The sequence below is a fragment of the Mus caroli genome, chromosome 5 (genome assembly GCF_900094665.2).
Source record: "Mus caroli chromosome 5, CAROLI_EIJ_v1.1, whole genome shotgun sequence".
NCBI classification, from domain to species: Eukaryota; Metazoa; Chordata; class Mammalia; order Rodentia; family Muridae; genus Mus; species Mus caroli.
The window spans coordinates 75,200,895-75,224,457 of NC_034574.1; the positions used below are offsets into that span (position 1 = coordinate 75,200,895).

At 35.7% G+C, this 23,563-nt stretch overlaps 1 protein-coding gene across 23 annotated transcripts in view; it reads left to right on the plus strand.

The window, feature by feature from the left end:
• Window positions 1–23,563, plus strand: part of Adgrl3 (adhesion G protein-coupled receptor L3) — a 762,557-nt gene that overhangs the window by 730,718 nt on the left and 8,276 nt on the right. For 14 of the 23 annotated variants that reach the window (XM_029477372.1, XM_029477362.1, XM_029477367.1 and 11 more), the window contains one exon: window positions 941–3,136. The exons of 3 other annotated variants lie outside the window; for them this stretch is intronic. In XM_029477372.1, the coding sequence (XP_029333232.1) occupies window positions 941–1,740 (800 nt within the window). In that variant the 3' untranslated portion in view covers window positions 1,741–3,136. Of the gene's footprint in view, window positions 1–940; window positions 3,137–23,563 lie in introns of those variants that run through there. 6 more of the 23 variants (XM_029477376.1, XM_029477377.1, XM_029477379.1 and 3 more) reach the window with 2 other exon arrangements.

Here is a 23,563-nt window from a genome sequence, read left to right on the forward strand (position 1 = left end):
GGTTATTCAAGAGACTGCAAAAATCCTTGAAGTCTGTGGTTAAACTTATTTTCCTGCAGCTGTTTCTTACCAGAATAAAATGTGTATCTTCCTTAAAAGTAAATTTAGATATGTCCCAAGTTAACAGTCATCATAAGAGGATAACGTTAATAATAATATTGTGCTTTTAGGAGTCAAATCCTGTATTTTTACACATTCTTATGTAGTATTCCCCAGTGACCCTAAACAATAACTGTTGGGTTATTATACAGTAATAACTAACGTGATTATAGAAGAAAAATACAAAAAAATATCCAAGCACTTTTGAAAGAATGTATAAATTATCTCGAAGTGCCATGAATTTGACTGGGCATTATTTTATAACTTGCAATTAACATAATCCATTTGTGATTTTGTATGCAAAAATTATTTTAATCTTCCCAAATTATATTTATATATGAAGGTACCAAATGTTTCTTTTAGTTTTGAACTGCATATTCAAAGTGTCACACATGAATTATGTTATTTCAGGGACATGTATGTAAAGTTAGAGATGACATAACTGACTTGACTTTAATGTGTATAAATTGAAAGCAGTGAATAACTATATCAAATTTTATTTTAATTGTCTGTTAAAACTAAATACACTTAATCTATTAGATTCTATTTGTGTGACACTGGAAATTAATATATATATATATATATATATTTAAAATTTTACTTTGAACACTTCTTATTTCCTCATTGCACTTCTGTTATTATACCTTTCGGATTATATACACACACACACTGACATTAATAGATTTAATAGTTTTTTGTTTCCATTTTATATTTAAAATGCTAGCAATTTATACACATTTTACAGTCATAAATGTTTCTACTTTTGTGTTTGTGTGTGTGTGTGTGTGTCTTCGATGGCTCATTGGATATAAATGTCATAGTGTCTTGTAATCTTTTTCAGAGGGGCTTCTGAACAATGCCAGGGATACAAGTGTCATGGATACTCTACCACTGAATGGTAACCATGGCAACAGTTACAGCATTGCTGGCGGCGAATACCTGAGCAACTGTGTGCAAATTATAGACCGTGGCTATAACCACAACGAGACTGCCCTAGAGAAAAAGATCCTAAAGGAACTCACTTCCAACTATATCCCTTCATACCTGAACAACCACGAGCGCTCCAGTGAACAGAACAGGAATATGATGAACAAACTGGTGAACAACTTAGGCAGCGGGAGTGAAGATGACGCCATAGTCCTGGATGACGCCGCGTCCTTTAACCACGAGGAGAGTCTGGGCCTGGAACTCATTCATGAGGAATCGGATGCTCCATTGCTGCCCCCGAGGGTTTACTCCACAGATAACCACCAGCCACACCATTACAGCAGGAGGCGGTTCCCCCAGGACCACAGCGAGAGCTTCTTCCCTCTGCTAACCGACGAGCACACAGAAGACCTGCAGTCACCGCACAGGGACTCTCTGTACACCAGCATGCCAGCCCTGGCCGGCGTGCCCGCTGCAGACAGTGTGACCACCAGCACCCAGACCGAAGCCGCAGCGGCCAAGGGTGGTGATGCCGAAGATGTTTACTACAAAAGCATGCCAAACCTGGGCTCCAGAAACCACGTGCACCCGCTGCACACCTACTACCAGCTGGGGCGCGGCAGCAGCGACGGATTCATAGTTCCTCCCAACAAAGATGGGGCCTCTCCGGAGGGGACTTCCAAAGGACCTGCGCACTTGGTCACTAGTCTATAGAAGATGACAGGGATGGCAACCAACAGGACTGCTAACACCTGGTGGACCATTCTGAGTCGATAGAAGCAGTGGTCATCGTGTGTACTCCGACATCTGATGCTGTTCTCGAAAGAGAGACTCTCTGACAATTTTTTTTTTAACTTGAATTTTTAGGTCAGCCCAGGGGAGAAAGCTAACTGCTGAGCTCCTCCTGTGCCCCAATTTTTCCCAGTCCTTTCCCCTCAGATGGAGACTTCATTATGTTAATGAACGAGATAAGAAGAAAATGGCGCTCATTGTGGCCTTGTTGAGTTATGTTGTGTTTGTTTAACATCTCTGATGCTCTGTTACTAGAATTACAAGGACCTGATTTTTTTGTTTCTTTTTTTTTTTTTTTAAAGAGGCCAGAACTATTGTTTGAAATTAGTAACAATGCTGCATCTAGATTGGAGTGCTGCCCAGCTGTAGAAGCAGAGCTGAACTGTATCACATAGCGATTCATGGTCACTCGCAACCTGAGTTCACCACAGCGGGAAGAGCTGTGAGAAACACAAGCAAAACAACAAAATTAATAATCTGACGGAGGGGAATTCTAGAATTATATGCTAAATGCATATTTTATGATTTGCTGTATTAACTGATGATAAAACTAATGGCAGAAAACAAATTGAACAATTTCTATGTAATGTACAGATACTAGCATTGCGCATATAGTCTGCTTTCTGTCCCTCCAGAATTTGAGTCCTGTTAATGTAGTGGCAAAGAAGAAATTTTCTTTTTCTTTTGTGCTAGTCTTGCAAGTTTGTCTACCAGTAAAGAGCAAAGTTTCCTTCCTTTTTTGTTTTCTTTCTTTTTATTTTTTCTTTTGTTCCCTCTTCCCCCACCTTTTTTTTTCTTTAAAAATTCACCTGGCAAAAAAAAAAAATAATAATAATAAATAAATGAAGCTATCACTTTATAAGAATCATTTTCTAGTAATGCAAACAAATTATTTTTTAACAAAAAAATAAAATAAAATAAATAAAATTAGACTTCCTTCCCTTGCTATATATCTATCTTTATCCAGCCCGAGTATTTCCAACGTCATTTTGCAAATTAGAGCAGGACAAATTTTATGTTTCCAGGGCACATCTGTTGTATTGCAAAGCATATTTGGCAAGCAGTTCATCACCAAGGCAGTAGCTATGATTCTAGAAGCTAAGAGGTGTCTATAGAGCTAGACGGGCTTCTGCATGTGAAATGCTGTATTCCATAGGAGTTAAAAGTGCTGACTGCGCAGTCTGACCCCCACGTGGGCACCTGCACTACCAATTGTTAGAGGAAATTCACTCCCTCGTAGTGAGAGTTGAAAGGTCAAATTATTTTGAAGACATTTCTTTCTTTTTTTTTTTAAGTTTTCTGTTAACAGGAAAATTTATTTATTTGACAGGATTTTAAGTAATGTAGGAATACAAATGGTAAATTAGCAGCACATATAATTTTTTTTTAAATTTATGATCCATTTTGTATGGTCTCAAGTTGGATGACCTCATTACTAATATTTGTTGTAAAAGTGAAACTTGTTTGCCGACCAATAAACAACTGATTGAGATTTAGAAGAGATTGCTTTGACGTATGTACTGTATTATCAAGTCCTCTTTTGACTTTTCTTGCCTTTCCTTTTCTCTGTTTTTCAGAATCTAAACTCTCCTTAACCTTTGTGACCCATGTGAGCAGCACACACACACACACACACACACACACACACACACACTATATCTGACTTGAATATCCAAACACAGCATGGTACAGGTTTTTGCAGACAAACTCGTCCAGGAAAATGGGATGGGCTGAAGCCAGGTACATAGCTCCCACTCAAGTGGAATAACAAAGGTCCTGTGTGCTTTTTTAAAACCCATCTCTCCTCACTAGGCTTTTGATTAAAGACAGTTATGCAGTGATTTAAATATCACATGTGATGTGATCATCTCCCTGGCCCCCTTTTGTGGAGAAATTTGTAAATTTAAATTTCCCCAGTTGGCTAAGAAATGCAATAGTAATAGGAAAGGTTATTCATTGCACAAGAAGAGTTTAAGATCTTTAACATCAACACACAGCGTTGGTTTCTTTATGGCAACCTCAAACAATATTTGTTGTGTTGATTCTTGTCCTCCATTCCTCTGACTCCCCTTCTGTGGCCTCTGACACCTCACCCTGTCCCTGCTGTACCCTTCCCACCTTCATGCCACATATGTAAGACTGTTTTACATTATTTTCATTTTCTTCAATGTATGCAGGAGGGGGAAGGACAAAAATAATTCCTTCAAAAGAACTTTCTAGATCTTGCTGTTCCTATATGACCAGTATCGAAGGAACGAGTATATTCAAGGAGTCTCGTGTAGAATAAAGCTCAAATGAACTTGCCAATCTGTATTTTCTCTTGTGGTATATCCTTGGGCTTACTTTATAAAAGCCTACCCAATAGCTATCTATAAATGATATCTGAAATCAAGGTGAGAGGCATTGAGAGTGCGATTAACCAGTCACCCATAGACACTGTAAAGTCTGTGACAGAAGAAGTTGTGCCGGGCCAGAGCACCCATTCATTAATCTGAAAGCCATTTCCAAAGAATCCATGGATCATTCCATTTTAGTCAGCTGGTGGCAATATTTTCTTGAAATCCGTAGACATTTTAATTTCGAGGAGAAGCATAAGCATTAGAAGTAATCACTTTCCTCACTCTATGCCTTGAGATTTTACCAATCTTTCCAACAGTACTGATAACCCACCCAATACCTATATTTAGTATTTTTTTTTAAATTCCTCTGTGGGCAAATCTAACACAGCCTCAGAAATAAGGCTATGTTTGCAGAGTGCAGGTACTTGTGCTTGATTTAAAAACAGTATTCCCAAATGAAAGTATCAGTAAAAAGTATACTTTTTAGACTTTACTACTTTCCCATACATGGTACTTTGTGTTTCATTACCCAGAATTTGAAACAGGTAACCTTCCCGTTTATACTGGGAACAACCTGAAGAAAGATCACTTGAGTACATACATAAACTGGTATATAAGGCCTCTCTGCATATTGTGTGTTTTTGCTCTTGCCTCAAGATGAAGGGTCGTTGTAGATCTCTCATACATCAGATCCGATGTGCTTCAGAAAGTTGGGCTTCTTTGCTATGTGACTCTAATTAAACAAAAGGAAGAGTAGGTAAAGTATTTAACTGTGCATCATTTCAGTAGAAATTTGTGTGCTCATTTAGTCCTGATGATAGCAGCTACATGAGTTCCTGACCCTCTCTTCCACCTGCTATTTCATGTAAAGAAACTGATCCATTTATGCTATTCACTTTTTCTTCGTTCTAGATCCTTTTGTCGGTTCTAGGTCTTCAGTACCCAATGGCATTCATTGATAGGCTTATTTGCATAGTTTCCATGAAGTAAAATTCTACCAAACAGACTCACTGTACATACATGGCACATTATTTAGCCAAATGAGAAAGTCATGTAAATGAAACAAGCCAATTATTGCTTCCTAGTAAATAATATTTTTGTAATATTTTACGCTTGAAGTTTTTACCTCTTTGAGGTCTTAAGTACTGAGATACTTTGTCAGGGCACTAACTAAAGGACCTCAGGTTTAATCAATTCTTATATTGATGGCTTGTTGCATAGCCAAGGTTGCTAATTATATAAGTAAATAGAAATTCAAAGAAGAAAATTGGTTGGAATTCAGTTATATTTTGTGAACATCCCTCTTTGTTTTTAACACAGTAAATATGAACACACGGGAAATAAATTCTAGAATACTCTTAGTGAGTAAAATTAATTGGCAAGAGAATAATCACAATATATTAAAATAAAAATAAGCAGCAGAAGCAAAGGCAGCTAATTAAGTTAATCATAATTTCCTATAAAAAAAAGCCCATGGTGGTTCTAAATTAAAATATAGTTTATGATCTATGCTGTTTTTAAGACCACCTCTACAATTTAAAAATTAATACACTAAAAAAATTCTTTAAAAAATTAAGCTTTTAATCTTGAGTGTTAAAAGTGTGATGAAGCCTCTGACTTAAATTATAACTTTAAAAATATTTGTCAGTGACAGACTGTAGTTTTGTCAGAAGGGGGAAGAAAGCTCCTGTCTAACAAGCAACTCTGCACTGAATTGTATTCACGCCATAGGAAGGAAGTATTTAGTTTTTAGGTTGTTAATTAACACTGTATCAAACTCCAGTACTTGCGATATATTTTGTTGGAAAACAAAAACCACCAATAAAACAACAACAACAAAAAAATACCACCTTAACTATAAATGAATGTCAACTTACATGTAAAGTGTCAAAAATAAACCATCTGAAATTATAATCTAATTTTAAGTGGGACATTGACATTAATGTTTTACTCTAAGAAAAATAATTGATATAAAATACTATATACAAACTTCCCAATATATTATATTCAGAATACAAAGATTTAATTGCTCACGTTTAGAATATCATAATCTGTCACATAAACAATTACTATGCATTCCTAATTAGAATCTATATATTAGATCTCTCCATGTCAAATTTTAGGAAGTTGAAGACACAAAAGGGACACAAGTACATACAAAACAGATTTTGGAAGCATTTTTCTACAAATGAATTCTATGTAGAAAAAAATTTTTTAGAGTTCATAAAATAGACTCGAAAGACTAAACTCAGTTTTGTAATCAGGATATTTATGTGTCTTATACCATTTGAAAAATATGTTTTTAGACATCTCAAATTTCATTTATAATCCAAAAGCTATAGCCAGTTGTTATAGCTGTTTGTGTCCATAGAGGACATTTATCTAAGACAATCATTTACCTCGATGATATCATGTTTGCTTTAAAAAGGAAAACAGTCTTTAAATTGTTACCTGTTTATGTGTTTACACAGGTTAATTTTTAATAAGATTTCAGAGGAAGTAACTCTTTTACAATTATTTCACTTGTGGTATTTTCCAATTAGTCAGGTAGTTAGTTTTGTATATTCTCATTTACGTAATTATTGTAGTCTTTTTATTTAAATTACAATCATCAGTTCGCCTCTAGCACTTTTGAGTTATTATTAAAATGTCTCAGTTCCAAATATGTTTTTGATCCTTTACCTGTTTTACCACTATATTGACTATTCTTCTCTCCATTTATAGCTCTGCACCCACATACCCTTGTAGAACATGATAAGAGTAAGTGGAAAACTGATTTATGTGAATCAATGAACAGCTCCTAGACACCATCTTCTTTTAACTAGCCAGGATTTTCTTAACCATAGTATGAAATTTTTCCCAACTACACAAAACTGACATTAGACTTTTAGAGGAAAGTTTTAGGGAAAGGTGGTGAAATGGCTTATGATAAAAAGCTGTTGTACCTAAAACTACTGGTGTATTAAAAAATGTAAATTCACATACTTTCATCATTTCAATACTACAGAAAATACAACATGCTTTTAGCCATTTTTTTGTTTGTTTTAGATATTTCTTACCTGGTTAGATCTTGTTGCACAGAAATGTAAATACTTCATAAAAGTTTCTAAAATGTAAGTATTTCACATCAACTCACCTTCACCCTCTGATCTGCTATTGAGCAAACACACCTAATGCTAACCATAGCTTTGTTTTTGTTTTTTTTTATAAATTTCTCTAGTAAACATTGAATTGATATTAGAAGTATATGCATTATGCAAAATAATTGACAACCAATAGTCTTATTTCAAAATAATTCGGCATATATATATATATACACATATATATATATATGAATGCTATTGACCTACTAAATGACCACCATACTGACAGTCCTGTCTTCTACCACTGGAGTCACTTCACACAATTCTGCATAGAGCTGTACATATTCTGAACTGCTAAAATATCTAACATTACAAAGCTTCAGAATAGATCCCCAGTGCTTCTTCCAAGGTAGAAAAGTGAAGGGAAGCTTTTGAAGGAGGAAGTAATCCAGGCTTTGAGAGATCTGACTTAGTCGTTGTTCTTGAGACACAATAGTTTAATGTTGACATGCTACGATCTTTGAACTAAGGAGGAAGTTGCAAAAAAAAAAAATCTAATTAACCCAGAAGAATTTAGATTTGTTTTACTAGTCAACACTGCAAATATTCTTATTATGTGAATCAGAAATAGCTTCTTAAATGACAGATACAAGGTAACTGTGCAAACCTTAAAAATTGCTTTGTTTCCGCTGTTCAAAACAGGGAAAATGCTCCTGATACCCTTATTGATTGACTTCAGAAGATGTCTCACGAAAGTTAGAGAATCATGATACTGAGGAGCAGTGGGGTTCTTCAGAGTTGTAGCACAGTGGCTAGAAAAGTGTGGCCACTAATACTAAAAGCCGATTATCATTTTACAGTATTGCTTTCAATGTTTCAAATTCCAACTAATGGCTGATCATTTCACTGACATTTTGCATCACAAAGGACAAATAAAATCACTGAATGCTTTGTTTTCATACCCCAGTGGAAAGTAAAGATATGTTTTTCCATTCTAAATAATAAAAAACTGCGGTGTCCCACAGAGCTGTAGATAGCTGTGTGTGTGTGTGTGTGTGTGTGTGTGTGTGTGTGTGTGTGTGCTTTGTAGATATGTCTCTGTCATCTATGTATTCTAACACTGATGCTAATATTCTAACATCTAATATTTCCTGGAAACTATAAATTCAAAAACAGTAGAACCAGATTTTTCTCCCTCAGCTTATGTGAACCCTTTGGGACAGGACAGATAATTGGGAAAGTTTTTCATATTTGTTTTTCTTCTTGACAAGATTTTCATTTAATTTAATATATGTCTCTTAAAAATAGTTTCTTTTGAAGACTAACAACTAATTGAGCTACTCCTCCCTGATATGAAAAATCACTTTTAGAAGTAAATATGTAGCTATTGCAACACAGGTCTCAGAGAATTCCCCTAGACTCACATATAACACTCTTCTGGCCATACACACCAATAAATTTCAAGGTACTGGATCCCCACTTCGCTCTTGTTCAATCCTTTTATCTTTTTTTTAATGCTTTGTACAATCACATGTAAAACTATGAGCTACAAAACTCAATAAAATATCAGTAAACAACCAGTGGTGTAGTTACTGTTGTTGTATGGGAGCTTTGATTGTGAGGGAGTATTTCATGCTATAGGATAATAACTAAAAAAATGTAGTTTCTGTGCCTCTCATGCTTACACTCTGCCAACACCCCCTCGCAAACTGACTGTAACATGGGGGGGGGGGCATGATTTTCCTTCATTTTAAAAGAATTGTTATTGCTTGAAATATCTATTAGGCATTTGTCACCTACAATAAGCTAAGTTTAATTCATTTACTTTCTGACCTTGAAACTTGCATATATATATATATATATATATATATATATATATATATATATATATATAAATAATGAAATTTAGCCTTAACTCATCTGTGCTATCTTAATTTCCTTCATGCAAACAGAATCATAGCAGGCAACCATTGGCACCATGGCCAAAGTAGGTTTTCTAAGCTTTGGGCTGTTACATGTTGTTCTTTGAAATAAGGGTGTGTATGGATTAGTAAATACTTTGGTTTACATGATAAATATTATATGATTATCATTCTGTGGCATCAGGGATTTTGATTAGTTTTAAATTATTATACTATGTCATATAAATGATTATATGCAAACAACCCACTTCTTTTCATTTTGATAAGAAAGGAACAGGCATTTAAAAGACATTGAATAATAATCTCAAGAATTTTGCAAAACCTATTTCACTGGATAAAAACAATGTATTCTGAAGGGACACAAGCGAGTGAGATCAAGAGTCAAGAAAGGTATATTTACATCTTTGTATCCATGGACAAAGCCTTAGACAAGCCTGCTTTGATGTCGGATCCTATCACTTACCAATCCTGTACCTCTCTGAACACAGTTTTAAGAATATAGTTTCCCATCTCTAAATAGTGAAATGCGATTTTCATGTCCTGTGAATATTTCTATACAAATATCATTCAGGAAATGAAATGAATTCTGAGAAAATTCTAAGTTGAACATTTGTGCCTATTGATTATAGTAGCTTCTTGCCCCTAATGGTTAGATAATAATGCGATGCTAAATCAGATCAAAGCTCCACTCTGATGCATGTTTCTTAGTGTTTGTAGGCACACTTTTTCAGAATTCTGTCTTTACTGAATAACCTTGCAAACTGTTATTTTCAGCACCATAATGCAGCACTTAGATCTTCACTCAGCAGGATTTGTCTGGTGATAAACAATGGTTCTTTGTTTAAACTATTGGGAAGATATGAAACTAAACAGATTCTCTTTACTATAAAATGTCAGAGACTACGCTGCCTGTTTATCTTTCTGCTTCCCAAGATTATTTGACCCAGATATCCTCAAGGGCGCTAAAGAATGATATATAGGTGATATCGGTAATTGAATGATTCACAGAACTCATTGTGAACTACTTAACACTTTTGTTTCTAAGTAATGTGTGTCAATGAAATGTTCGGCAGTGACTCCCCTTAGAGTAATTGGCTTTCTAACCTACAAGAAACAGTGCTATCAAAGTGTCTCCAAATGTTGGCTTCCGGTTTTTCCGTAAAGTAAGAAAAATTGAGATAAATGTTTATAACCATAACTTTTGTGTGTGTGTAGGGCTTTCTAATTTCTAATATCAAATGTCCACTTGGTTGAAAAAAACTGAAGCCAAACAAAATATCAAACCAAACCAAACCAAAAAATCAGTTTATTCTCCATTCAAGTGTCTCACCTTTGTAAACTGCATAAAATCTTTTCAATGTATGTTTGATATGATCTACTCCATAAGTGAGTCTGAGATTCTAAATTGTAAGCATGTGTTCTGGGGCTACTCAAACTAGTATGAAGAGTCTTGGACTTTTTCTGTCTTCTGTATGTTATAAATTTCCCCCCTCAAAAGTAGATATTTCTATATACTTGAAAATATATTGTGGACAAAGCTTCTAGATATTGCTCAATTTTGCACAAAGGTAAAAGGTTAATGTGTTTGAAAATAAATACAGGATATATCACTGCAATTTTACCAAAGGGAAAGTGCTCATTCTGCCTCTGTAATAAGGTAAAAATTTAGCATGAGAAAGTTGGAGATATATACAAATAAATGTGTATATATTAATGCATATGTACTATATATATGTTGTGTGTGTGTATATATATATATATATATATATATACAGACATATATATATATTTGGTTGTATATATGTATATATACACACACCACATATATGTATATGTGTATGGATATATATGTATATATACACATATATGTATATATATAAATATAGCACATATGTGTATGTGTTTATCTAATTTCACATAGAGATGGTCACCAACTGTATGCAGGCTTTATATCCTGTGGAACAAATCAACTACAGATGCAGTATGTTTGCAAAACAGTGTGTCTGCCATGAGTTTATAGAGACATTTTCCTTGCCATTTTTCCTAAACAACGTAGCATATGGATTTATATAATGTTTATATGTGCAAGATACTACAGATAAACTAGAAATTATTATACACTTACTGAAAGATATATTTTAGTTACATGCAAATATTTCACCATTTTATATTTAGGATTTATTCACTACTGTTTTTTAAAATCCACTGTAACAGCCTAGAAAGATCCCAGCATATACAGAGATGAGGAGACTGTATGCATAATTGGCTGTTTTATATCTATAGCACATGTATATGTAGAAAATACACATTATGAGAAGAAGGCTTAGCTAAATTTCATTCCTATTAATGCTTATCTAAACTATAGAGAATATAACTAATAAAGATAAACAAACTAGTTAGACCATAAGTAACAGAATCATCCGATGTGTAACCAGACAGACTTTTATTTGTAAATTGAAGAATAATCACACATGTAGGAGGAACAAAACTGTGAAATCAAAGCATGCCTAGAAAGTAAAATCATTTGCACTTAAAAAAAAAACCAAAGATTTAATATAATAATAATAAGTATAATTATTTTTGGCTTTATCATAATAGTATAATGCTAAAATGTTTATCAAAAAGATCTGTTATGAGTAAAAAGTCTAATACAGTAAGAATTAATAGCTTTTCTCTAATTCTGAGAGATTTCATGCAGCCTTTATTCCTAGACACATATGTTTTAACAAGAGATTTCAAAGATATCAGTTGTTTTAAACTCTTACACAAAAATTAATTTATTATGTCCATATTTGGGAAGACCTATCAAGTGTATCAAAACCAAAACAAAGCATGGGATTAAAGAAAACCAAGAAGTCCTGAAGTCTCCAACCCATACAACAAAAGTGATCCTTGAGATAGCTCAATCTTCAAATGTAAAAATCGTGTGAATTCTCATATTTCAAAGGGAAAAATTTACTTAACACGCCTTTTTTTCATTTTTATATTCCTGCTGATGGGGCTTGGAAAGAGACACATGCACATGTTATTTATCTGCAGCTTTAATTCTACCAATTAAATCAGATTTCCCCAAAATAACATATTTTCAACTGTTGCGGGAAAAATGTAAAGTGTACTTGAATATACCTTCATTGTCTTGAATACTGTATTTCTTCAAGACAATGCATTTTTGCATCCTTGAGAGTGGAGTGCGATATTAATTTCCATAATTCCACTGTAACTGATAAAAAAATCTAATCCTTTAATAGGGAAACACATTGAGAAGATATTTCCTTATAAAAAGTGAGCACTTTGCTTTTAATGTTGCCTTTTATTTTTTCAAAATTTAAGTAAAATTTATTGTGCTTTCCCTATGATTTCATAAAATCATAAGCATACCTTATAAGTGTTACATAGTATTATTACTATAGTATACAGACAAACTGCCAAAGTTTCAACAATGGATGTTGCTATTTGGTAATTAAAATTCAAATAGATGTAATATGTAAGGAGGAAATGTCAAGACCAATAACAACCTTATAAAGAATAGAATAACAACTCAGTTTTACATTTTACTTACTTCTGTTTGAATAATGATCTAACTCTTTTATGCTTTTATGATAAGGGTCAGTTGAGTAGTCATCTGTTCATTATTCACCAGTGCTCCCTTCGTGAGAATCACCTTAGTAAATCAGAATCCCCTGTGAGTGTCAAATAGTAAAATTCAGCACACACACATTGGCATACTATGTAGCTCAGGGTGAGAATCATAAAAGTTAACTCCATATGAAATGTCAGCATTTGCATGATGTATACTTAAATGGTCTTAAATATCCAAAAATTAAACAGGAAAGATGTATCAAAAGATAAAGAACAGAACCCACCAAGGTGAGTTTGTTTAATATAGTTGTCACTGAATTTATAAGAATAATAGTTTTCTTGAATGATTGGTTTAAACCACCTTTCTCATAAAGTGAAATATTTTCCTCATTAGGCTGTTTCTATCACTATTAGAGGGAAGAGTAAGAGAGTACCAAAATAAGAATAGTTCCAACACCAATTTGGAAAACCGGCAAATTCCCAGACACACGTCAGGTGCTATTTACACACAAAAACACTCTCCCTTTAAATTTGGATTATTGAATCATGCACAGTGCCCAGATAACTAGCCCAATGTCACAGCTATCCCAAACCCCTACTCTTTAAATATGACCCATCTGTAACTTGAAAGTATGAGGCTACTGCTTAAATAAAGTTCAATTTTCATTTAATCAAAAATATTTAGAACATCTAGTAAGTTACACTTCCATATCTATGAAGTGTTCTTCTTAACATTTTATTTCTATGGGGTACCCAGCTTACATTAAATTAGGTTGTTTCTGTGAATTTTAAAACAAAATCTTAATATTGTTTTAAATAAGAATAGCTTGGAAAGAAGAGTGGGCAGTGGTGACATGCTCCTTAAATCCCAGCACTCAGGAGGCAAAGGCAAACAGATCTCTGAGTTTGAGGCCATCCTGGTCTACAGAATAAATTTCACGGCATCAAGGGTTACATTGAAAAACCCTGTCTCAAAAAACAAACAAACAAACAAACAAACAACCTCCCCAAGACAGATTGGATAATCACATGGCAAGTTAAAAAGAAGTAAGCAACAATCATTAGATAAAAGAAGAAAAAAAACCTCTCTTCTTGCTGGGTTCTCAACTACTGGTATTCTCCTTCCATTGCTCTTTAACAAGAATACATGGAACTGATACATCTAAAATATTGGGGTATTTACCATGTATCATTCATTGAAAATTTGGGTAGAAAATAGCCTCTCATTTTGTGACAACTCATGACCAATTGACCACACCTATTTAGTGCATAGTGTAAAAGGTTTGTCTTTATGGATTATTAATACCTACTAACTTGAGAGAACAAAGAAAACCACTATTGGGAAATACACAGTTTAGTCAAATATATGTCATCTATGATGCATGTACTATTGATAAAAATCCCTGATATTTATCACTTAAAAGACTAGAACAATGTAACTTCTGGTTTCATCATACCCTAAGTAAACTTTTCTATCAGTTGTATAGAAAGTAGTTAAAGTATAATTTTTGCATATTTCTCTACTTTTTTACAAGGTACTCTCATATTATTTTCTGAGTAAATTTTAACTCTATTTTATATATCAAAGCTTCCCTTTCCTCTATCCAATCATTATCCTTTTCAGACCATTTCCTGAAATCATTCCCGGATTCAGTCTAAACACTACTGGATCTCATCGCATAAAGGATCTCTTCTGCACTTTAATCTTTTTCCACCTATGAATCTCACGCAGTTCTTACTCTGTTTTTGCTTCAGTAAGTCTTGTGTTCCTGAGTCCTACAAAAAAGTCATGCTATCTTATCTATTTACCGCTTCTGCTGCTTCTTCCTTTGCTCTGGTCCTTGGACCACCATTGGTTCAGTTCTCATCTGCATTCTTTTGTAGGACATTAATCATCTCTTTGATGCTTTCTACCTATTATCCTATCTGTGTGTGTGTGTGTGTGTGTGCGCGCGCGCACAGTAAAAATGCACAGTGTTTCAGACCTCCTAACAATACATTTAATTATTTAACCCTGTACAGTTCCATCTCCAAACCAAAGCCCACAGAGTTCAGATGTCTATTTGAATAATAATTCAAAAGTATCTGATTTCTATCAGGATTTCCAAATTATTATGTCATTTCTCTTTTTATTATTGTTGAAGCTTTTTTTCATTTGTTTATTTATTCACTTTACAGCCCAATCACAGACCCTTTCATTCTCTTTCTCCCATTTCCCTTCCTGTTCTCCTCAGAGACGGGAAGGCCCACCTCTGGGTACTAAACCACCCTGGCACATCTCGTCTCATCAGGGCTAAGCACATTCTGTCACATTGAGGTCAGACAAGGCAGCCCAGAAAGGATAAAGGAATCTCCAAAGGCTGGCAACAGAGTCCAAGTCAGAGACGGGCCCAAGACAGATCCAATTGTTGGGGGATCCAGATGAAGACCAAGCTGTACATGTGCTACATATCTGTAAGGGTTCTAGGTCCAGTTCATGCATGCAGGCTCTTTGGTTGATAGTTAATACTGTGAGCCTCAATGGACCCAGGTTAGTTGGCTTTGTAGGTTTTCTTGTGTCCTTCATCCCTTTGACTCCCTCTACCTTTCCCCCAACTCTTCCACAGGACTCCCTGACTGATGTTGGGCTGTGGTCTCTGCATGTTTCCATCAGCTGCTGGATAAAAGCTCTCAGGTGACAGTTGTGCTAGGCTTCTGTCTGCAAGAACATATTATTTTTCTTGTGTTTTGTTTTAGATATAAATTTTTTTGCTCTAAAAGGCTCGATAAGACTAGAGGCCTCTCATTGAGAACTGATAAAAATTAAGACTCTGACCTAATCAATTAGTTAGTCCACTGACAAGTCACGACTGACTGTCTTTTTGTAGGTGATGCTGGGATCTTTTGGAAGTGTGGCCTTTTTGGCAAAAACACTAGGGGCTTGTGATATGGATCTATCCTTGTCCTCAGCCCCCTTCTCTTGCACCCTGCTTTCCAAACACCTGGAGGTAAGCAGTTTCAGCCACAAATCCCTGGCCTGATAATCCTATGCCCCTTCTCAGACACAAAGGCAATGGATCTGACTGAACTTTACCTGGATCCTCTGAAACCATGACACGAAAACAAATACTTCTTTAAACTGTTTCTCTTAGATATTACAGCAACAACCACCACAATACCACCAACCACAACACAACTGACTGACACATCTTGCTAAAACTCCTAGCTGCAATCCCTTACATAAATGCCTCCTGTGGGGCTAGTTTCTCTTCTCACTTGAGTGTTTCAAGCATTTCACACTAGTTTAAAGTTATGGAACACAGCTAAACATGTGTCACAGTTAACTAATCAAATTATAAGTTCTTTAATGGAACCAGTGGAATTTGTTCACTTAATCATGGAGGAAAAGGGAAAGAGTAGCATTAACTGGGATTCAGGATAACAAATGCAATGCAGGTTGTCTCTATGTTTTATTTCTGTTTCTTTCCTGTGATAACCTTTTTTTTTTGTTTGTTTGTTTTTCTTGCTGAGAAACAGTGTTTTATGGCAGTGAAATATATTGATGTAAAGGCTGGACTGTCTGGATAAAAATACGGTTTCCCCATTTTCCAGTTGCTTGACTTTGACCAAGTCTCCCTCTGTACTTTGGCTCCCTTGTTCATAAAGTTGGAATGGCAATAAAATGTCCTGAATGGAGTTACTAGCATAAGACAGATAAAATCCACTGGAGGAGAAGGCATCTGAGCACATTATCTAGCACGCAACGCATGTCTAAGAATCACACCTCTTCCATACGGATGTAGCAGGGAATTTTGAGAAACTCATACTTGGAAGCAGATTAAGTCTCTCAATTCAATAGCTCGGTGAGAATACGGGAGGACTGAATAGCTCGGTGAGAATACGGGAGGACTGTTCCCTACAGCCTTTGGTTTGGACAAATTATAAGGAAGAATTCAAATTCACCTTGTTTGGTTTCTTTTCTCCTTCCCTTGGCCAGGATGATATAGAATGATCAGCTCCTAGGTTTCCATCATTTCTCCCAGTAAAGCAGTGATGATTTATCAGGTAATTCCTGACCCAGAGCCTGGGAAAACAGTATCAGTTTGTTCTTATAACTGGGCAACTTGCTGAGTCCACCTGAAACATGAGACACGGGAAAGGGTCCCATTGAAATATAAGTCATGTCACCTCTGAGTTTAACTCCTTGTCTACCATTACTTAAATGTGTTATTTTCTCAGCAGTGAAATGTTCCGAACCAGCAATTAAGCTCACATTGCCATCCACATTCCAAAGCTACACAATTTGTTGTTCTTCTCCATTTCTTCTCAATGAGTCCAAATGGGAAGCATTCGAAACTCAGAACTGAGTGTTCTAGGTATTCTGCTTGCAGCTTTCTTACTCCTAAGGACTCAGTTATCGCTGTAACTTTAAATTTTTCCACTGCAGAAATGCTATCCTTATGTGTCCTTGAAAAAAATAATTTAATTGGCTTTGATCAAAACACTTTTTCACAGGAAAGGGTAGAGATGAAAATGCAGGTAGGATTAATCTGGGATTAGTGAGGGATTCCAGAAAACCCTTGTTCTCTCCAAGCCTCAGGGCATGGAGCTGAGGGCTGCACAATACTGCAATGCACACAGCTAATGAATAGAGCAGTGACAGAGACAAGGATGGCTCCTTCTGGCAGAAACTATCTTTCATGTAAAACTGGCAAAGTTTAATGCTCCTTGCACCCAATCTTCTTATTTACATATGAACTATTGATCTTATCTTCAAGCATGGGAATGTGCACACCTACACAAGCGTTTACACACGTGCGTGCACATATCTTCACTTATGTGCACTCACTGATACATAAACATGTGCACACATACCCACACAGGGCATTCTACCATTTGTCCCACAGGTCACAAAGCTTTCAAGAGAACTGAGTATGGACAATACAATGGAGTTGCCCACACAAGTGAGGCCAGAAAATGATATGTTTCTTTCTATAGTGCTACGTGATTAGCGAAGGAGTCACAAAGGGGAAGGGCATCTATATAGGTCTCCCCTCCATGAGCTGACTGAGATGTTTTGTATATATTAGCATTTTCAGCATTGTCCAAAATGGAAAAAATGACTAGGTTTTTCTGGATAAACAAATGAGCCGGTCCTCATTTTGATTTTTCTCTTCTGGAATTTTTCTTTTTAATTTTTGAGTTAACTTATTTACACAAATTCTCCTTCCACTTCCTAGAGAGATTATTTCTCCCACTCTCAGCATTTTGTAGGTGTCTGTAGTTCTTTGTGTAAGGCTGACACCTCACGAACTTTCCCCCTGTCCACTCCGGTACGTCTACTGCTGTCATCCTTATGTAGCTCACATTTGCCAGCCAGGTTGATAAGACTTTCTGAGTGTAGTTTCTGACACGATTACTAGGAAACTCACTTTTTTTCACAGCAAGCTGCCTGATTCTCTAGCTCTTATAATCTTCCCACCCCCTTTCTGCACTGTTCCTTGAGTCTTAGGTGTGGGAGTGTTATATATACATCATATGCATATACATATACACACATACACACACATATGCATATCATAACTGGGCTCCATAATGCTACATTTTGATTATTATTTTCTATAACTCATTTTTGACTGTTGCAAAGAGAAGTTTCTTTGATGAAGGGTGAATTTCCTATTTTCCTTTTGAAGCATTTCCAGTAATACTACAAGCCATATACAAATGAAAACTTGCATTGAATGGTCTCATTAAAAATATTAGGCATCTTTAAATTTGAGACAGACTTGGACATACACCAGGAAAAATTACTTCTTGTTTCTGGCAGATTTAATTTAAAACAAGTTACAGAGGTGTCGATCATAAGAAAACCATTAACAGACTTCAATTAGAATAATTAAAGGTTAATTGCAATATATTTTCAAAAAAGATGAAAATTTTCCAAGTTAAAAATTCAGTTGAAAAAATCAACGATTGAAGGCATACTAGATTTCAATATCTAATTTTTGGTATATGGAGTCAAAATGAGATGACAATAAGTAAAGCAGCCACATAGGTTTCATATTTTAATGTTTTGAAAATAACAGAATGATTAACACTTTGCATGGCCTGTCATTTCCCATGAATGCAAGCAGAATACAAAATCAACATACACTTTAACCTTTCTCAAAAAATATCAGCTTTAGGTACAACCTAAAATACGAAAGATTAAATCACACTTGGGGCTTACATAGCTGCATTCCAAAGTGTTTCAAATGCTCTCAAGAGCAGAGAGTGCTTCAAAGGATTATAACTCTCAAGTCTACTGTAACAAAGCACACTGTGCTACAAATAAAGCCTGATGTGACTTTAACAGAAAATAGGTGCTGTAAAGAACATGCTTTTGAGAGGGACTACACAGACTGCGTATGCACAGAATGAGATTCTTTTAATTAAATGAGCTGCAGCTCAGATGTCTCCAGAGTTTTAGAATGCTACTCAGCAATTATATTCCCGTTGAGATTTAATTATCCCATTAGATACTTATTTACTACTACATATTAACTTACTGTATACCATTGGAGTGGACGTTCTAATAAATACTTTACCATTGCTACATAGGAATAGCTTAACTAAATAATTATTAACATTTATATTTCAAGCATTTAATAAAATGCCCATAAGAATGCTTTTCTAGTTGAAGGCACACACGCACACACACACACACACACTCTATCTATCTATCTATCTATCTATCTATCTATCTATCTATCTATCTATCTATCTATAATGAGGAAGAGGAAGGAGGGAAGGACTGATCTACATTTCTTGTTTTGTTTTTTTTATAGCTAAAATTATATTATCTAATCTTCTTTTTAAATAAACTTTGCACAGATCCACTTAGAAGTCTAACTTGATCCATATTCTACATGAAGAGATCTTGGATAGTAACAGAGATATGGAGAATCCCAAGTGTCGCACAGAGAGACAGAGAGAGAGAGAGAGAGAGAGAGAGAGAGAGAGAGAGAGAGAAACAGAGAGGGAAATAGAGAGAGAAACAGAGAGAGGCACCTTTTCTTACACATCCCCAAGAGTGATTTTTCTGTCATTTTGAACAATGCTGTGTTTGGAAGCTGGCTGTATTTTATTTCTGTAACCTTAATTTGCTCACTTAATGTTGCAGAGTGTATTGGGCTTCTTCTCCCCCCGACCCCCAAGAACTTCCTTGCAACTGAAGTTTTGCCTAGGTGTCCTTTCTCTCTTACCAACGTCAACTCTGCCAGAATTGCAGCCAGCTTCCTCACTCCTGTAACCTCTCTAATGTCAGTTATATCTCCCAGTTTAGAACTATTTTACCTACATAACCAGTTATCTATTACTCACCACTAGCTGAGTGGTGCCATTTCTGTCTGTCTGGTGTTTGTATGAACATTCAGTGTTTTCTGAAGCAGCAAGTTGCTGTTAAGGAAAATGTTCCTGTCTTCTACCCACAAATTATTCTTTTTCATCTTATTTTTTATGCACTGTGGTAAGACAGCAGGATGGAATGAACTTAGTTTTCTTCTTCTAGAATTCATGAATAGATTTGTTCTTATCACAGGTCTTACCCAAGTATATGACATTTTTTCATTCTTTAAGAAGTCTTCTTCTTCTTCTTCTTCTTCTTCTTCTTCTTCTTCTTCTTCTTCTTCTTCTTCTTCTNCTTCTTCTTCTCCTTCTTCTTCTTCCTCCTCCTCCTCCTCCTCCTCCTTCTGCCTCTTCCTCTCCTCCACTTTCTTCTCCCTGTCCTTATTCTCCTTCTTTCTTTTCTTTTTCATTTAAGAGGAGCCGTTCTAGAGCTTATCTTTGGCATGTATAAATTTCCAGCCTCATTACCCTTACCTTGTGGGGTCATTATTAAAATAATGGTAGCTTGAATACAGTCATTGCAACAATGCAACAGACAATAAGATGGCTGATATGGCTAATAAAACGTCTAATGGCACCAAGGAAATAGGCCTTGAGACTTAATCATGTTGGATCTATGCAAAATACAAAATTAATTAATTGCTTACTTCTAGATTTTTTTCATTTAATAATTTCTTTCTTCAGTTGACTGCCTTTAACCAAAGTTGCCAAAATGAAAGAGCAGATTAGGTGTGGCTCCTGAAGAGCATGGAGGATAGTTCCTCAAAGGAGCTACTTTAGCAGCCCAGAGGCCACTGCTCATCTTTCTTCTCCCCTTTTCACACTGTTGGGACAATCATTAACTCCAGGAAGCAACCTTGGAAGAAATGACAGCAACACAGAAATAAACACTCAGAAACCTATGCACTCGAGATACCAAAGCAGACAGGCTGTGATGCTCTGCCATTCCTGAATGGGAAACCTTCTGCTTCTTCAACAGGAGGAGAAAGTCAATGCCAGCTGTGTGTACTGGTACTCATTAAAAATTCTAGGGAGATGGAGGCAAGAGGGTGGCAAGTTCCAGGCCAGCTTTGGCTACCTAGTAAGATCATGTGTCTTATAATATGAGTGAAATGTAAAGCAAGCTCAAAACAAAGGCAAACTCTAAAACAAAACATACACAATCTTAGTCTTATTTTGATTACTATTCCTTAAACTTTTCTGTCATATGCACATTCTCCTTAAAAATGAGACCAGTGAGTCTGTTAAAATTATCATTTCATTGTTTTTGCATATATATTATACTACATGCTTTTCATTTATTATTATTTCATGTTCAAAGGTATTTTGCCTGCAGGAATGTCTATATGAGGATATCAAAAGTCCTAAAACTGAAGTTATAGACAGGTGTGAGCTGCCATGTATGTGTTGCAAATTGAACCTGGATCCTCTGTAAGAGAAGCCAATGCTTGGAAGCTCTGAGCCATCTCTCCAGCCCATACTCTACATTCTTAACCTTGACATGGTTTTACATTTTAGCATTCAACTACAGCTTCACATCAGGGGTTTTCCCTTAGACTGTAAAAGAGGACAATTGTATTTAAGTTTCCTCTCTTCTTGGATTACATTTCTGTGTGGGAGAAATCTCAGCGTCCTTCAGTGCCAGCACAGCATGCTTTCTCATTACCGCCCTGCAGTTATCAGAGGAGCTTCCTCTCAAGTTTGTAATCATGTGAAAATGGCAGCCAAGTACTTAGTCAAAAGATACTAAGTGTGCTTCAATTAAGGCCTCGTAACAACATAAACCTTTCCTTTCTTGACTCGTGTATAAAAGCTGTCCAGACTGACATTTCACTACACAATTAGAAACTAGTGCTACTATCTATTCAAGTATCTTTCAATGAAAAATACAATAAGAGCTATTTATCAAAGAATATGAGTCATAAGTAAAAGGAGATGAAAGAGATGGAAGGGACACAGGGAGCAGGGGAATTTGGAAGAGAGAGGAAAAAAACCAAAAGAAATCGTGACAAAATAAGGTTTATCACAAGGTTTGCCATAATGGTAAGCAAACACATTATTAAAAAGAAATCTAAAATCAGGCATCATCATACTATTTACTGGAAATGGTCATGTTAGTGATTTTACAAGACCATGTATCTTTGTAACACAATTCAGGACAGATGAATTTCAATTCAGGACTCATACAAAGCATATGGCTAGCATGACAATTCCTCAGTAGGACTCCAAGACAAGTGTACTGGTCTTTGTGTTTTGTTTAGTTTTCAAGATTAAGTTTCCTACTGTTATTCAGAAAGTCAGATATCTGTCTCAGCTCTCTGATTATAGGCCAGCTCTACTATATCCAACCTTTACAATCCATTTACTAAGTAATTGTATATTACACAAGTACAAAGGGAACTGTTCACAAGCATTATTGCATTTCTGACTGTCTCTTCTGCCATCCTAGCTGGAAGATACTTTCCAGGAATGCATCCAGCCTCTCCAAATCCATCTTTCCCTGCTAAGCTTTCCATTATCTTTTGCATGCAGAGTCCTAGTAATGGACCTTCTGAGTGCTGCACCCTGTGCTTTAGAGAGCGTCTCAATCAGTCATACCCTAATTTCACTCATCACTAATTTTAGTCATCTCTAAAGGACACCGCCTCCTAGCTCCTTTTTAGTAATTCTATCAAAAAGTTAGTAAAACTTCAATCCTCACTTGTCTTTCTTGTTTTCTCCTGACATTGGACATACTTATCATGCATATTCTCTGCCTCTTAGGACTATATTATCACAAAGAGAGTTCAAACCCAACATCTCTACTAATACAGTGCACATTGTCGAGGCACAGTCAAATGAAAGGATGGATGGATGGATCGATGGATGGATGGATGGATGGATGGATGGATGGATGGATAATGTAATTGAATTCAAGCCACACAGACATGCTCTAAGTTTTGAAATGACAAAATTGTTATAGACTTTTGCACAAACTTTATAGGATATGCCAAATTATTCGGATGCCTGTTTGGGAATAAACACGCAGGTGTACAGTTATTTACTTGCTTCATATTATTTTACTTTTTCACCAAATTAAGTATCTATATATAGTTTTAACTTTATACAGAAAAATAGTTTTTATAAACCAGATAGTTCTTCATTTTAAATAGTCTACAGAGCTTTTACACTGCAAAGTTCATAAATACTTACATCATTCCTTATACTTGTCATATTTCCAACTAGATTCAATCTTCTGAAGTTAGTTCTGCATTGTCCCCTCGTTTTATGTATATAATTTGTATTTATGTTGGTATATCTGTAGAGCAACTTGTAAAAGTGAAATCATCAGATCAAAAGTTCCATGCATTTTAAAATTCATTGTAGAGTTAGGGAAGCAGAAACCGGCCTGAGTAGGGCCACAGGCCTCATCCGGCAGGATCAGCGCCGGGGTAGCTAGAGCGCAGGGTTGCCTGAC